At 39.8% G+C, this 14391-nt stretch overlaps 1 protein-coding gene across 8 annotated transcripts in view; it reads right to left on the bottom strand.

Moving 5' to 3' along the window:
* ARHGEF7 (Rho guanine nucleotide exchange factor 7) overlaps window positions 1–14391 on the bottom strand; it is a 127788-nt gene that overhangs the window by 60212 nt on the left and 53185 nt on the right. For 7 of the 8 annotated variants that reach the window (XM_029998757.2, XM_029998759.2, XM_029998758.2 and 4 more), the window contains 3 exons: window positions 12534–12664; window positions 9796–9997; window positions 420–508 (listed from right to left, as the gene is read on the bottom strand). In XM_029998757.2, the coding sequence (XP_029854617.1) occupies window positions 420–508; window positions 9796–9997; window positions 12534–12664 (422 nt within the window). Of the gene's footprint in view, window positions 1–419; window positions 509–9795; window positions 9998–10503; window positions 10563–12533; window positions 12665–14391 lie in introns of those variants that run through there. The other variant, XM_041119469.1, reaches the window with a different exon arrangement.

The following is a 14391-nucleotide window of genomic DNA, read 5'->3' as shown; positions in this document are numbered from 1 at the left end:
AAATGTTCAATCTCTTGTTCACCAAAAAAGACAAAAAATATTCTTAATCATTTTAACACAGCAGAAATTAATTAATTCATAGAGATAGGGGAAGACTGATTGCATATTTGGGGGATGGGGAGAAAAGGGAAATTAACAACTAGCAAAGCAAATAAAAACGAGCATAATTTATTACATAAATGCCTATTATTCACTTACTTTAGACTATAATTTTGCATCATGCTTAAGAATCCGTATGTGTGATATTCTATTAAACTAGTAATGATCTTGTTTATATGAGAATTCACTAAAACCCCTATCTAGTTTTGGCACTAAGGCTCTGACAAGACTGCCAAATTTTTTTGTGCAGATAAGAGCATTTAGTTAAATGGTGTTCAATGGTATGTAACAGCTCACATGGAGGAAAAAGGATTACTTACCACATTGTAATAGCTTTTGTTAATTGCAGACGTATCAAAGCCTTTAGGTGGACTCTTCAATGTACCTGATTTGGGGGAGACGGGTTTTTCTGTAACGTAAGATATTTTGGGGTCAGTGGCATGCAATTTCATAGCTCAACACTAGAGGTCAAACAAACCACTTTAAAATATTTGTAAGTACAGTGAAAATAGTGCTTCACTGAGAAACATACATACTTGTGCTTGAAATTATTGGTAAAGAATCAAAACAGTTCACATGTTCACAATGAATAAAACTCTAGCCTTAATGAAGGCAAGTAGAAAAACTCCCATTTTTTTTCCTGGAACCAGAAAGTCAGTTAATAAAATTAGCTTTTCCAAAATTGTTTTTTAAAAACAAAACATTATCACAAATCCCAATTAAAAAAAAAAAAAAACCAACCACAACCAACAGGCATTTCTAAACACTACACACACTTTCAAACAGAAGTAGTATTAAGTTTTAATATCAATTTATTGAACTTGGTAAAAGCAAGTCACCAGTCAAAGGCTGAACGTACCAGAGGTGGGACATTACACTCAGTCTGGTTGAAAGAGAGAATCAAAACACTATGTAAGTAGCAGAGTGACTTACCAGATGCCTATCCCAGAAAATCATCTTTTTAAAACAAATTATCTTTTACTGTTAATGAAGGAAAAAATAAAATGCTTATGCACTTGAGAACAGAGTCCATCACAACAATAAATGCAATCCTTCCTATAATCCCATAGTGAGTGTACCCCTCAGTAATGCACGCTCTTCATGGAAGGAGAACATAAGTCTGCAAGACCAAAACAACAGTCCTGAGAGTTATCCAAGTGCTGACTCCCAGACTGCAGAGGCACAGAAAACACACTCCTAAAGCCTCCCCTCCCACCTCTACCATTCCTCTAAATCAGACACAGAGGAACAAAGATGAGGGGAGAGACAGTGAAAAGCATCATGCTGCATGCTGGAGAAACAGCAAGTAAGATTTACAGCCTCTCTTTTTGATCTCTCACACCTGACTTTATACAAAACCAACTGAAAAAGCTTGTGAGACTGTATTTATCAGAACATTATGGTGGTTTGGTTTGGTTTTTTAAATAAGCAGGCTTGTCTAATATGCAAATTTCAAATAAGCATTCAAGTAATTTGTATCCAAACAATAAAGTGGCAAATTGTAAGAAAAAAAAAAAAAACACCAACAAAAAAAAACCTCCACCAAACCAACCCAAAAAAGCATGGTATCATCAAAACATACCTACTGAAAGTTTTACCTTTATTTTAAAAGCAAGCTCCTGTTTCAAATACATTTTAATAAAGATGTATGAATAATTCAACTCTAGTTTACTTGATACCTCAGGGCACTAAGAATAAATTATGCAAGTCTCAAATACAGGCCTGCCTTTCCAGGAGAAGCCCAGTCAGCCAAGGTGAGGGCCAGCTATGGGAAATTCCCACGGACACTACGGCTGACCAGGGAAACACCACCATAAGCACAACAGCCCATGTGGTACCAGCCCGTGCTGGACTGGGTCCTGGGTAATCCCCTGCTTCCCCAGGCTGCCCACTGCAGCCCCACGGGTGTCGCGGACTACAGATGCCGGCCACCCTTTCATCTCCAGTGCCAGGAGCGACTGGCAGGACCCGAGGCTTTAGCTGACAGCCCGTAAGGAGCAGGCCCCAAGAGCACACAAGTGGTATTATCTTTAAGGGGATTTTCTCTGTATTGCACTGCAACTCCCCTCAAAGAAGCTACTCTAAAAATAAAATACGGTCTTAAAACTGCCAAACATGGGCAAAAACGTTTCTCCTTACCATGTTCAGAGATAACAGTAAAAATCCTTTTGGTTAATATCCCCCCACCCCCCCCAATTCAGCTATAAGCCGACAGATAGCACAAAAACCATTAGCCCGAGCAGTTCTTCAGCTGGGAACTGCAATGCTCTCAGCCACCAGCCCTGCAGTATGTACGTGCTTTGCTGTACAGCCAAGTAATTCCAAGTGACAGGACTCCTCCCATCCCCTTAGAACAAAACCATAAACCCAAGCAGATTTGTCATCAAACACTCAGTGTGAAAGAAGCACCTAAAGCCATGTCATACGTACAGCTACTCATTTATGTATTCGTATATAATGCTACACATTTACGAGACAATTACAATTTGTTTCTTTGTACTAAGTGATGAAAATGATGTAGTTTACACAAACTTGGTAATTTGCTTTCATTCTCTGTGGAAGCTCCTGACTTACCCTACAATTTACAGCGACTTTCAGGTTTGCTAAATACCTAAAGGTTTTTTAATCATGTGCCAAAAAAGCATGAAAGGAGAAACCAGAGTTATTTAAGGAAAAAGGTAAATGCTTGTCACTGAATTTTATCATAATACAGAAGTCTGACCGTTGTTAATCTGGAGAAAGTTGACTGGTCATAGAAATCTGGCTCTTCTTCCAGCTACTTTGTTATCTTAAAGTGTGTAAAAATACATCTCTTCCCCTAACTTTTTCTTCTTCTAAGCTGCTGAAGAAAGTGGGAGATTTTTTGCTGAAATATACGGAGTCATTTGTATCACCAACTGTTCAGTTGATTTCAGTTATCCATCAGAGAGACATGATCAAATTCAGATTTAAAAAGAGGACAAAAAAAAGAATCACACATTTAGATCATTTTGCCTGAACAGCCGTAATCAACAGTCAGCTTTTAAAATGCGAAGGCCATTTCTATTGTAGAAACACAGAATTAGACAGAGCAAATCAGTCCAGCTGTCTATCACGTCTGGTATTCTGCCTCCAAGCACTGCCTTGCTTCATAAAGAGGAATAAGAAACAGTCTCATTGCAATGAGTTTATTGCACAATGCATTACACAGAAGAAAACCCTGATCTTGCACATAAGAAATCACTTTCTTAGCATAAACAAAGATAAGTGTTATTTATCGTCCTTCATGACAGAACATTAGAGTACTTTTGCAAACATATAGCATGCTTCATTAAACATTTCAAGCAGGTGTCACATCCATTCAGCATACTGGGAACACATACAGGTCTTATAGGTCCATAGGTCTATGAAGTCCATAGGTTTCTGAAACATTACCAAAACCCTGGCACCTTGCCCACTCCAACATATAAGCTCTGTTTCTCAAAGCACTGGAAGGGAGCGACCTGAGCCAGACACCAAGTTTTCCCATATAGAAGATTCTTCCCTTCTCTGTACTTTTCTCCCAGTCACAATGTGAATCCATTACACTAACACTGAAAACACAACAAAAACATGCACAGCATGCAATCAAATCCAAAGCAAACACGCATCTGCTCAAGTACTGCAAGAGGCCTTATCTAGCTGATGACTGAAACCAAGAGGTAAGTTACCACTATCAGTTTCTTTCCTGATTAAAGCATTACATTCAACTGCACTCAGCTACACTTGATAATGCTTTGAAGTAGCTAGTGGCTAGTGATAAACCAGATAGAATTCACTTAACAGATCATCTTTGGGTGGAAAGTGAGGTTGGCACAGGCTTAACATTATTCTTCCAGCAAATAATTATTCTCAGTAGAACAAAAACAACTTAGAGCAGCTGCTTCTTTAACCTTTCCCTAAGTAGTACATAAGATGCCATGAACTCTCTAAAATGAAGTTATCTTATCCTTTACAAACATCTACCTAAGTGACTGTAAAAAGACAATTTACCCAATCCTTCCCAATGTTTTGTTTCATTATATTTTCATTTACGTGTAAGTATTTCTTTTACTTGCCTTCAAATTACTTGTCATTCTCATATTCTCTCCCATCTCTCTTCTGCCATGGCTCCAGTTTATGTCATACTCTTTTTCATTTAACAGTCCACTTCACGCTACTCCACAAAGCAGTCCTTCAGGACATACTTTACTAAAGCATTTCAACCCTACTGCTGCACAAACATCACCGTGTGTTTCTGCCATTACGCGGCTATGGTGAGTAATCTAGATGCAAAGATCCAGTTTGGGCTATTTCATCCTACAATACGGGAGGAAAGATGTGCCAACTGAGACACCAAAAGCTGTGTGGTCCCTATCAGTGAAGTGCTACAAGCAAGCTCTGTCTCTCTAGACTAATCAGTTCAAGTCCAACACCACGAGGGCAGACCTAAATTCGTTCCCAGTTCCCAAGCTGGCTCAGGCATCGCTGCAACATGCTGCACCCTGCAATGTGGACACTACAAATGCCTCTTCCCTAGTAGTATTCACTGGCCCCAACCTCTATTCTATTTATGCCTGTAGAATAACACTTGACAAGAGAACAAAATACTCTTCCAAGTGTATGTGGTTGGGGAGAGGAAAACTAGCATTCTTGGTGGGTTTTTCTTTTTTTTTTTCTTTTCTTTTTTCCTTTTCTTCTTTTTTTTTTGCAAAGCTAAAAGTGTCCTTCCCTCATGCACCACAGGATGGGAACAACAGATACTCTACTCTTTCACTATACTCTGGGCTTTTCCCACACTGATTTTTTTTTTTTTTGTTTGTTTGTTTTTTTTTTTTTAAACATCCAACCAGGAGAACCACTAATACTGTAATTTGCACTGGGCCTGATACTAACCTAACTGTCAAGAAAGCAACAGAAGAGAGGCTAGGAGAGTAATGACACATTAATTTCTGTGAAGAATTAGAAAAAAGTTTGTGACATATCAGATGTAATGTTTCAACGCTATATTCCCTTCTGCTCATCTCATGCCATTTAAATGGATTACACTTTGATAAAACCCAGCAAGTGACCATGTGATTTTTTTTAAAACTCTGATCAACATCTTACAGTAGCTAAGCAAGCGCATCCCATTCCAGCTAACCGCTATTCTTTTCACTGCAAGAGAACTCACAAAACTGTCTTCAGATCTCTCTACTGTGCGAGACAGAAGCAGCAGTGTTAGAGACAAGACTCCACCTACACCTTCACCCCTCCCTGCTCCGTTCTATGTAAGAAAAAAAAAAAACCCCAAACCTCAATAAGGCCACACTGTCAAATATCTAACAAGCTTACACAGTATAAATCTTTTACCCTCTGTCATGTGTAACAGTACAGCAGGATAAAAATAAAGTCCTCTCATTTCAAAGTACTTCCTGACTAGCGATCAAAGAACATTAAAAAAAGGCAAGATGTTACAGGGTTTAAAAAGGGAAATGAAAACATGTGCACAGGGAGGGAAGGAGAGAGAAATGGACCATCTTTCTGATCCTTGCAGTGTAGGCGCATACCTGAAAAGAAACTACTACTTCATTTTTAAATTCTATTTATAGCTTTGATCATAAGTACCACAATTTCAAACAAATCCTCCTTTTCCCCTTGGGTCAGGGGGGTGGGGGAGGAAAGAATAAACACACACTCAGAAGCAGAATAGAAACCATCTTCCATCTCAACCAAATTTATTTCCCAAAAAACAGTCATTGTCCAACCTAAGAAAACTAAATGCTGTGGTTTGCTCAATAATCCCAGTATCTGTCCTACAACCATTCACAGCTCGCCTCATTCATAAATTAGCATTCTGTGCTAACACTAATCATTCTGGCACAGCTACGCAAACAAGTTACAGCGTAGTAAACATGGGCACAGCTTTGTGATGTTTTAGCTACTCTAAGATACAAGCAGAGCATGTTATGTGATATGAATATATGTAACGTAGTTTACTTTTCTCCTAAAATCTTTAAGAAAGCAATGTGGGTAAAGGCAGTTCCCATCACTAAGCAGCTCTTCCTTCCTTTCCTTGAATATCTAACTTCAGAGCAACCGTACAAGCTAAATATAAGACTACAAATATACAGTTATCTGACATTTGAAGATTTTAATTTAGAACAAAAATCCATTTATCTAAACATCTAATGCCCATGAATTTTGTGGGAATTAAAACAAAACCACACATGCATAAGGAACTTCTTTCCCTTCTTCTGTTACCCAGTCTGCCGAAGTCAGGTTCCAGCAGACTGAAGGGATTTATTTAATCAAACCCACTATTTCCCAGGAGCTCTCCAAATAATGCACCATCAAAAATTATAACGAACAGTGTTGCCTGTACAGAATTTCTAACTAGTTGCAATGTTTTCAGCCAGATTTGAGAGAAGAAAGAAGGGTGGAGTCATACTATTGATGCCAGAACATTTTACAGAATATTTTGAAAACTGATTAGATGTCCAGGATGAACATTTTGTTCATAAAGAGACCTTAATCAAGAGCAAGTATTTCAACAACCCTATCCTGATCTTTTTTAAATCAATTCATTGTAATGCTGACAGAAAACACATTTTGAATTTGAGCTTGCAAGACAGCAAGTTCTACTAACTCATTTTAAAATACATCAGGGGAAAAAAAGCACTTTTGTGTTTCATCCTCATGCTTAAAGCATGAAGGCACTTAAAATATTTCTGAATCAGGAAAATCTTCAAGTGAGGTATATATAGTTGCCAGGAAGTCAAGAAAAATGCACAGTAAAAGACTATCAACTCAAGAAACATCAACCAGTCTAATGAAGACTAGCAAAAAAGAGCAGGGGCACGGGAGTGCAATAGAGACTGTCAACCCATACATATAACCTAGATGAAACTTCTCATGAACACCCAACAGAGCCATTCATGTAACTTCAGAGCTCTGTGGTAAACGGCACTACGTTCTTGTTTCAATAAGGACAGCAGAAACAAAGGAAGTCCAACCTCAGGACACAGTGGCAGCACACTTTGATGCAGAAGGGAGGAGAATTACGGAAAAGTCCTCTCTTTAGCACCTTCAAGAACACCACAAAGCAGAAATCAGTTGATAATAGAAATTTCATGGAAACACCCAAGAAGAGGGGAATGCGGGGGCGGGGGTGTGAGGGAAGCAGCAAAACAAGAACAATGAACTTCAAGTAAGAAAAATTCAGTAAACTTAAAAATATGGGTAAAAAAAGGATTCCCACTAGTGACAATGCAAGGGGAAACGGCTCACAAGAATGACAAGTCCTTTAAAAATTAGGAGTGTCTCAAAGGAAGAACAGGAAGAGTAGATGCAAATTGACATGATCAAATATCACAAATACTACAGTGACCTCAAACACACAAAAAGAAGCAAAAGTAACCAGAAGAAGTCAGGTCACCAGTTGAAATAAAACATAGACATAGGGGTAGTAGCAACAAAACATTCCATAGTATATATAACATCAAGGGGGAAAGCTGATTTGCAACTCAATAGAGAAGAAGAGTTATTAACCGGCATCAAGAAGCTCTTAGTATGTCATGCTTCTTTCTACCACCCCCCCATCCTCATTATAAAAAGGTCAGCTTCAGACAATTCGAACACATACCTACGAAGGCATAAAAACCAGGTTAAAACTAGTACTTTGATAAATTAAACAGTACCTGCTGTGCTGATCTGGCAGTAAGAGAACTAGCTATATCCATGTTTGAAACCGCAGAGGACAAGTGAAGTTCCATAAAGTACTGGAAAAGGCCAAAGATAGTAATTGTCTTTAAAGGGGAGGAGAATAGAGAAAGCTAGAGCACTACAGATCAGTCATTTTAACTTTGCAATCGTCAGTAAATGCACAGAAAACAAAGTAATGAACTCAACTTCCAGAGAAAGAAAAGCACGGGCACATTCCCTTCCACAGAAGCAACTGAGCGTATGAGAGCGCACTCCAAGAATGCAAGAAGTCTCGCAGAAGCCAGAAGGAGCAAGCCCTTGTAGCACAGGGAACACGCCTATACAGCAGAGGGAAAAGAAGAGTTTAGCAGAAAACTTTTCTGATGGTGAGAAGTTAAAGTTAAACCAGGGACTGGAAGCAGTTCATATCAGCCCCCCCAGGAATCGGACAGGGTTGCAAGAACTGGCAAGAATCAAACTGCACTTAGTACTAACCTCAGCCCCAAGGCTTGTTGGCTTTCCTGTTTAGGAGAGTTACTTTACCCAAGTGAAGTATTCTTAAAAAAACAAGAACAACCCCAATTTCAGTTGGTGGCAACTTTTGGTTCTCATATGTTGACTGTTAAAAGCTACTTCCATTCCAGAGCCTAACTGCTGACCCAGGTTCCAGTCTCAGGAGTCAGAAGAGATCAAAACTGATGAAATCCAAAAAAGACCTCTGCAGCAATGTTTTAAATGAATAACGATGGGACAAGAGTCATCATGGCTGAAAGAGACTGCTACAACACTACAAACAAGAAAAAAACAGGCTTCAGGAATTGTTTTTCAGGATAAGCCACATCTGAGAGATCTCTGAAGAACATTAAAGCTAAGTCTCACATCCTGACTATGCCTAAGGGGATCTAGTTAAAAATGACAACTAAGTTACAGATCTAAGACTCTTAGCATTCTGCAAAAACAGACTGTAGATAGCCAATCAAGGAAGAAAATAAGAGGATGCAACTGGAGGAGAAAGATTAAGTTTAAAATGGAGTTTTACCCTCACAACTTCACTTTGCAGTAACACATTTTTATGGCTGCCAAAAAAAAAAAAAAAAAGTCATGCCAGTGATGTCAATTATTTTAGCATGGCCCAAAGATCTGTGTTTTCACTGGAGCTGTGACAAGGGAAAGAGTTGTAAAGCCTCTCAGAGAGTCCCTGGGTAGTTTTATCCTACCAGGTTTATCCCTGATCTCTGAAAGTAAGTATAGACTGGAAAAAGACCCAAAAAGGGGGCAGGGAAGATGATGTCACCCATGTCAAGGTCCTAGTGGATTACAAAGCAGTGTTAGTTCTGATATTCAGTCATGAAGATGACATTTACAGAAGGCATGTTCACTGTATGAAGTTCAAAATAAAACTTCAGTGGAAGACTAAAGGCTCTATAAAGAAAAGTTGAAGGCACATGAACAAATAAGAAAAAGAAAAATCACAAACACATTATCTTTCAAAAACTGTCTCTAACTTTTAGTAGATTTCGGTAGAATCCGCGATTTTTCCTGCGGTTCTTTGTTTCTAAGTAATGGCACATGTTTAGAGATTTTTTTTGTGTAGTTTTTGATTGGTTTGGGGGGATTTGTTTTGGTTTGGTTTTTAGTATTGTTGTTTTTAAAAGAGATTTGCAGGAAATCTCTCACTATTTAAACCCAAAGCACCAACTCAAAGTATGTTAGCATCAGAGCCAAAATCCAGCATTCTAGGAATTCAGAGCTGCCTAACTGTGACAGAGACAGACAGACAAGCAAATAGAATGGGGGATTTTTCTGCACGCTTACTGTTAATTCAAAAGTGCTAGAGCACTCTGTATAGAGAACCGGGGTGGGGGAGTATGAGTTCCTGAGCATTAATGATTGCTGTGAATGAAGTTCAGTAAATACAGTCAAACAAAAAGCATTACAATTTTTAATGAATCAACCAACTATCAACCTCTACCCAAAGCAAGAATTTGTGCAAATATGCTCTCCTTCAAAACTCACCATTTGATTTTATTTCTCGTACGTAGTTACTTGGAAACCACCCTGTTTTGCCATTTAGAGTTCCTTCCCACCAGCCTCCTTCTTCTACTCTTGTAACATGAATAATATCTCCTTTTGAAAAAGAAAGTTCATCTTCATTTGTCTGTTGAAAATTAAATTTTGCTCTCACCACCAACTGATGGTTGCTGTTATCTGTCATGTCCTAGTAAGTGAGAATACAAACAACAAAAAGATCATGTTAAGAGATTTAAACAATTATTCTATGAACAAACCAGAAGTATCCATAAAATGGAAATGGCCTCTCCACACACAACACTCCCCACACGTTTTTACTCTAAGCATTTGTAAGGTAGGATTTGCCATTTCCAGTATTTCTGACACTTTTAATCTATGGATTTGTATCAGTCCAGGGAGTATATCGTCTTATCACAGATCCTTCAAATCAGAAGGTGGTAACAGAGCTAAAATAAAAGTAATTCTTATTTCCCCCAAAAATCAAATTCTATCTTCTATATATAGTATAAATTGAAACTGCCTTCGGCAACTACAAAGAAACAACAGCTTTACATTAGGGAGGTTTTTTTCTAAAACTTTCCGGGCTGGGAGGAAGGCAAAACTGAGTTGGGTTTAATGTAATTCTGGATATAAATAGAGTTCGCAGCTTTCCCCACCCCTCCCCGTAACAGATCAGGTTGGAAGGTTCCACACCTGAACGTGCAAGTCTCCATGGCCTGCCAATGGAGAAGTACAGTGTTCTTCCACAAAACCTACAAAACAGTTATGCAATTTACCTTGAATAAGTACTCACAAATCATTTGCCTCAAGATTAGCAAAGCTGCAAGTCTGCAGCATGTCAGACCTGCAGCTGTCCATATATATATGCATATATATATATATATATATATGTATGCGCTCATCCCCTACCACAGATGTGAAGGCTGATTATCGCTCTGTCCTAACACCTAAATGTTAGTAGCTACTTCTAAGAAGTCTTTCAAATTGGTGATGTTCAAATTCAGCATTTTGTTCTTGGATGTCAGTTTTGAGTATCTGCATCACTCAAGCATTTCATGAGTGTTAGGACAAACTTTTATGCTAAAAAAAGCTAAATGCTTGGACAGCTTTAAATAATCCAAATACAATCCATTGCACTGGAAGTGAAAGGACTATAAATCATGTCTGTCTCTATCGTAAGTACGGATCAATACCTGTATAACTAAAAGTAACTTAGTAAGGAAATGACTGTGTAAGCAATCCTAGTCAACTATCCAGGTAGCAGAATTTCACCTACACGTTGTCTATACAGTTGAGATGATTAAAAGATGTACGGCATAATGTCACTAGGATCCTGTAACACGTCTGCTTAATTCGTATCCACAGCAATCATGTTATTGTGAATTTAATAATCAGACTTTTAGTGGCTGAGAAACTGTAGGAAAATGAGGGCAAATGCAACTTTGAAAACATGCAGAAAGCCCCAAGATACTGTAAGTCACACTGTTTGACAATTAGATCGGCACATTTTCCAACAAGTGCCTCTGCCTTAGTCCTCTGCTTGTACATCATGTGCTTTCATCTGCTATGACTGCTCAACAAGAGAAAAAGTTTTGCCTTACTAAATGGTAAAAAGCCACAAAATAAACAGCAACATTGCACACTGACATCAACTACAGTCCCTTTACTCTGCCAGGATCGCTCTCGAGTAAAGGAAACAGAGTACAAATTTGGTGAGAACAGTTCCAAACTGATCATCTACAGCAGTAAAACTAAACTAAAAGCTTCCCAGGTTTGGCCACTAGCTCTCTTTCTCTGCTTCTTGTACTTCTCTGCCCCTTTGCAGCTTTCTGCAGAGCTGCTCAGATCACTGAAGTGAGAAATACTTAAAACTCTGATTACTTCAGTGATCCAGCTAGCAGCTAGTCCCACAAACAGTTGCATCAGCAAAACTGAGTGGGTTGTGAACAGCAGAGTGGGAGCTGGAATTAGTGGCCTAGGGCAAGAACTTGCACAGGCTCTGCTACCAGAGAAAACACATCAAACCACACCTAAGAAAGCTTAAGCAGAGCACTGTTTCAAGTTTCACATAGCAATCATCACATAGTTCAAACCAGCCTCCTTCAAGCATGGAAAAAGCAGTTTACAGTAGGGATCTGAACCCTCCTTGCAAACCTTTTAGTCACTAAAAGCACCTTTCATCACAGTTAGTTTCAATACAGTACTCCATCCTGATTTGGGTTGTACTGTAAAATAACTGCCCATACCACTCAGTTACCTGAAGGCTAGTTGAAGGATTCACCTTGAAACATAATAGAAAACAGGAATAACTACCAATACTACCAACATTAAAAGTACCACCTTTGCTGAGGTTTGAGTATCTTTCAATCATCGTCCCTAAACTCAAGACATGGAGAAAATGAGATTTTTGCCTTTGGAAAAGCAAGTCCTTATACCTAATAGAATTAAATAAACCCAGGAACATACTGTGTATGCAGACAACATGGAGTGGTAAGTGAGGAAAAAAATACTTAGAAGTTCACAGAAAGCTGCATGTATTTTGGAGCATTGTAAGATAAGCTGCAAAAATAGAATGTCACAGGCTTCAAATACAGAGGTGAAAAAGAGCAGTTACTTTGCTACACTATTGTTTACTTATAAATCTCGTCAAAAGAAAAAAATACGTAAAAAAAAAAAAAAAAAAAAATCACACCACAGCATGTTTCATTTCTTCTAGAACTTACCAAACTCCGATACTGTCCCTGAAAGAGTTTTGAAGTTCTACTGTGTAAAGACTGGGATCCCAGAGAATCAAAAGATTTTATCCGATGAGATGAGGGACGTGCGCATACAGAGTCACTGCCCAGCCCTATGTCTATAGGAGGGAGGGGAAAAAAAAAAGTATATATTAGAATTTGAGAAATCTGCATATAACTTCTGCTTACCTCTGTAAAACTCACATGCTTAAAGCAGATTCGATGTATCTGCAGTTGCTCAATAATTAAACATTAAAAAAAAAATTATAGCAATAAATAATCTGAAATCCTGAGACACTGGCAGCTTCTTCTCCACACAGACAGGAAAACAGTTTGAGCTGTTTAGGAAGAGGAGGGTTAGGGTAATATTTCTCCATTCCTACTCACTACCAGTCTAAAGGTAATTAACCAGCATCATTTTAGCTAGTGGCCAAGGATTTCGAATGCATAGGACTTGCTTGAAGTAAAGCCAGCCACATCTGTTTCTTAGCTCTTCCCTCCACCATCTCCTTCTCAATTAAAACATTCCTTCCACTGTCTTTTTTCCTGCGTTCCTTTGTCTCATCCCTTTTTTGCCAACTAAGCTATTTCTTCTTCTTTGGAGGGAGGGGGAGGGATAGGAGGAGTAGAAAGGAAGAAAGCTGCTTGTTCAAAAAAAAAAAAAAAAACCACCACCCTCCCAAAACCTCTCCCGTCTTTCATATGTCTCTACTCCGAGAAGCACACCCATTTGAGCTCTTCATCCCAAGGGCGGCCGTCGGGGTGCCGCCGGGGTCCCTGCGGGCTAGGGAGCATCAAGGGAGCGGCGGGGCAGGGCTCATCCCACCGCCCCAGCCCCGGACACTGGGCACCTCCCTGCGGACGGGACGCGGGGTGTCCTCACGGGGATTAGCAGGCCACGGCCAGGCAGGGGCCCGGCGGCACCGAAAGCGGCTCCTGAGGGCCGGGGTCAGTGCTGGCCCCAGCCTCCCCGCAGCATTACAGCAGGACGGGGTTGCTCCTGGCTGCGCCAGCTCCCCGGTCCTCGCAGCCGGACCCCCAGCAGGGGCACGCGCCCAGGGCCCTCGCGCAGGGGACACGTTACAGCAGGCACACGTGGCAACTCGCGCCTTTTCCTCATGTCCTCCCACGTACAAGGAAATCATTCGGTGAGCATCTGAGCTTCAAGGAGCCCTGAAAGCAATGCGGTATTTTGTGTCCCAAACTTCGGTCTTTTCACTAGACTACGCAAGCCTCCCAACTGCTCTCCTGGGTTTTATGCCTCTGTTACTCTCTTTCCTAGTAGTTTGCTTTGCTTCCAACCCTTGACCTCCATATCAGAGGTACATGCACACAACTACAGTCTCCTATTAGTTACTTCCAGACTAATGCAGACCATGGCTATGCAAATCCAAGTTATTTTTGGTCCAAGGGAAATGACACATACAGGCTCAGTTCCATGAGGAGACTGGTGAACAAGGCGTATCTGCCGTTCCACGTCAAACCTGAATGGACAACTCGATTCATCGTAACTGGAGAGCCTTTCAACTTCAGCATCCAACAGCAGCCGAGATGCAGGAGGAGGGAAAGGGTTTGAGATTGACAACAAGCACAAAAGTGTTGACAAAGGATGCTCCAAGTCCGCAGTGACTGAGCAGAAAACACCCTCCTCAGGTGCATCTTTTTAAGCGAGTCATTGTTATCCTTCGAAAATCATTATCCTTCAAAAAAAACCCAACCTATAAAATATACACTCCCTAGTCAAATAATATGAATAGTTCTAATATTGCACTAAGTTGCATATTTTGTATGGACAGTATCATTACATATTGAAGTCATAAAAGATGTCACCTTTGTGAAACTGCTT

Source organism: Aquila chrysaetos, chromosome 23 (assembly GCF_900496995.4).
Source record: "Aquila chrysaetos chrysaetos chromosome 23, bAquChr1.4, whole genome shotgun sequence".
Classification (NCBI taxonomy): Eukaryota; Metazoa; Chordata; class Aves; order Accipitriformes; family Accipitridae; genus Aquila; species Aquila chrysaetos.
Note: the sequence above shows the minus strand (reverse complement) of the source record. Positions and strands in the feature narration are given on the sequence as shown.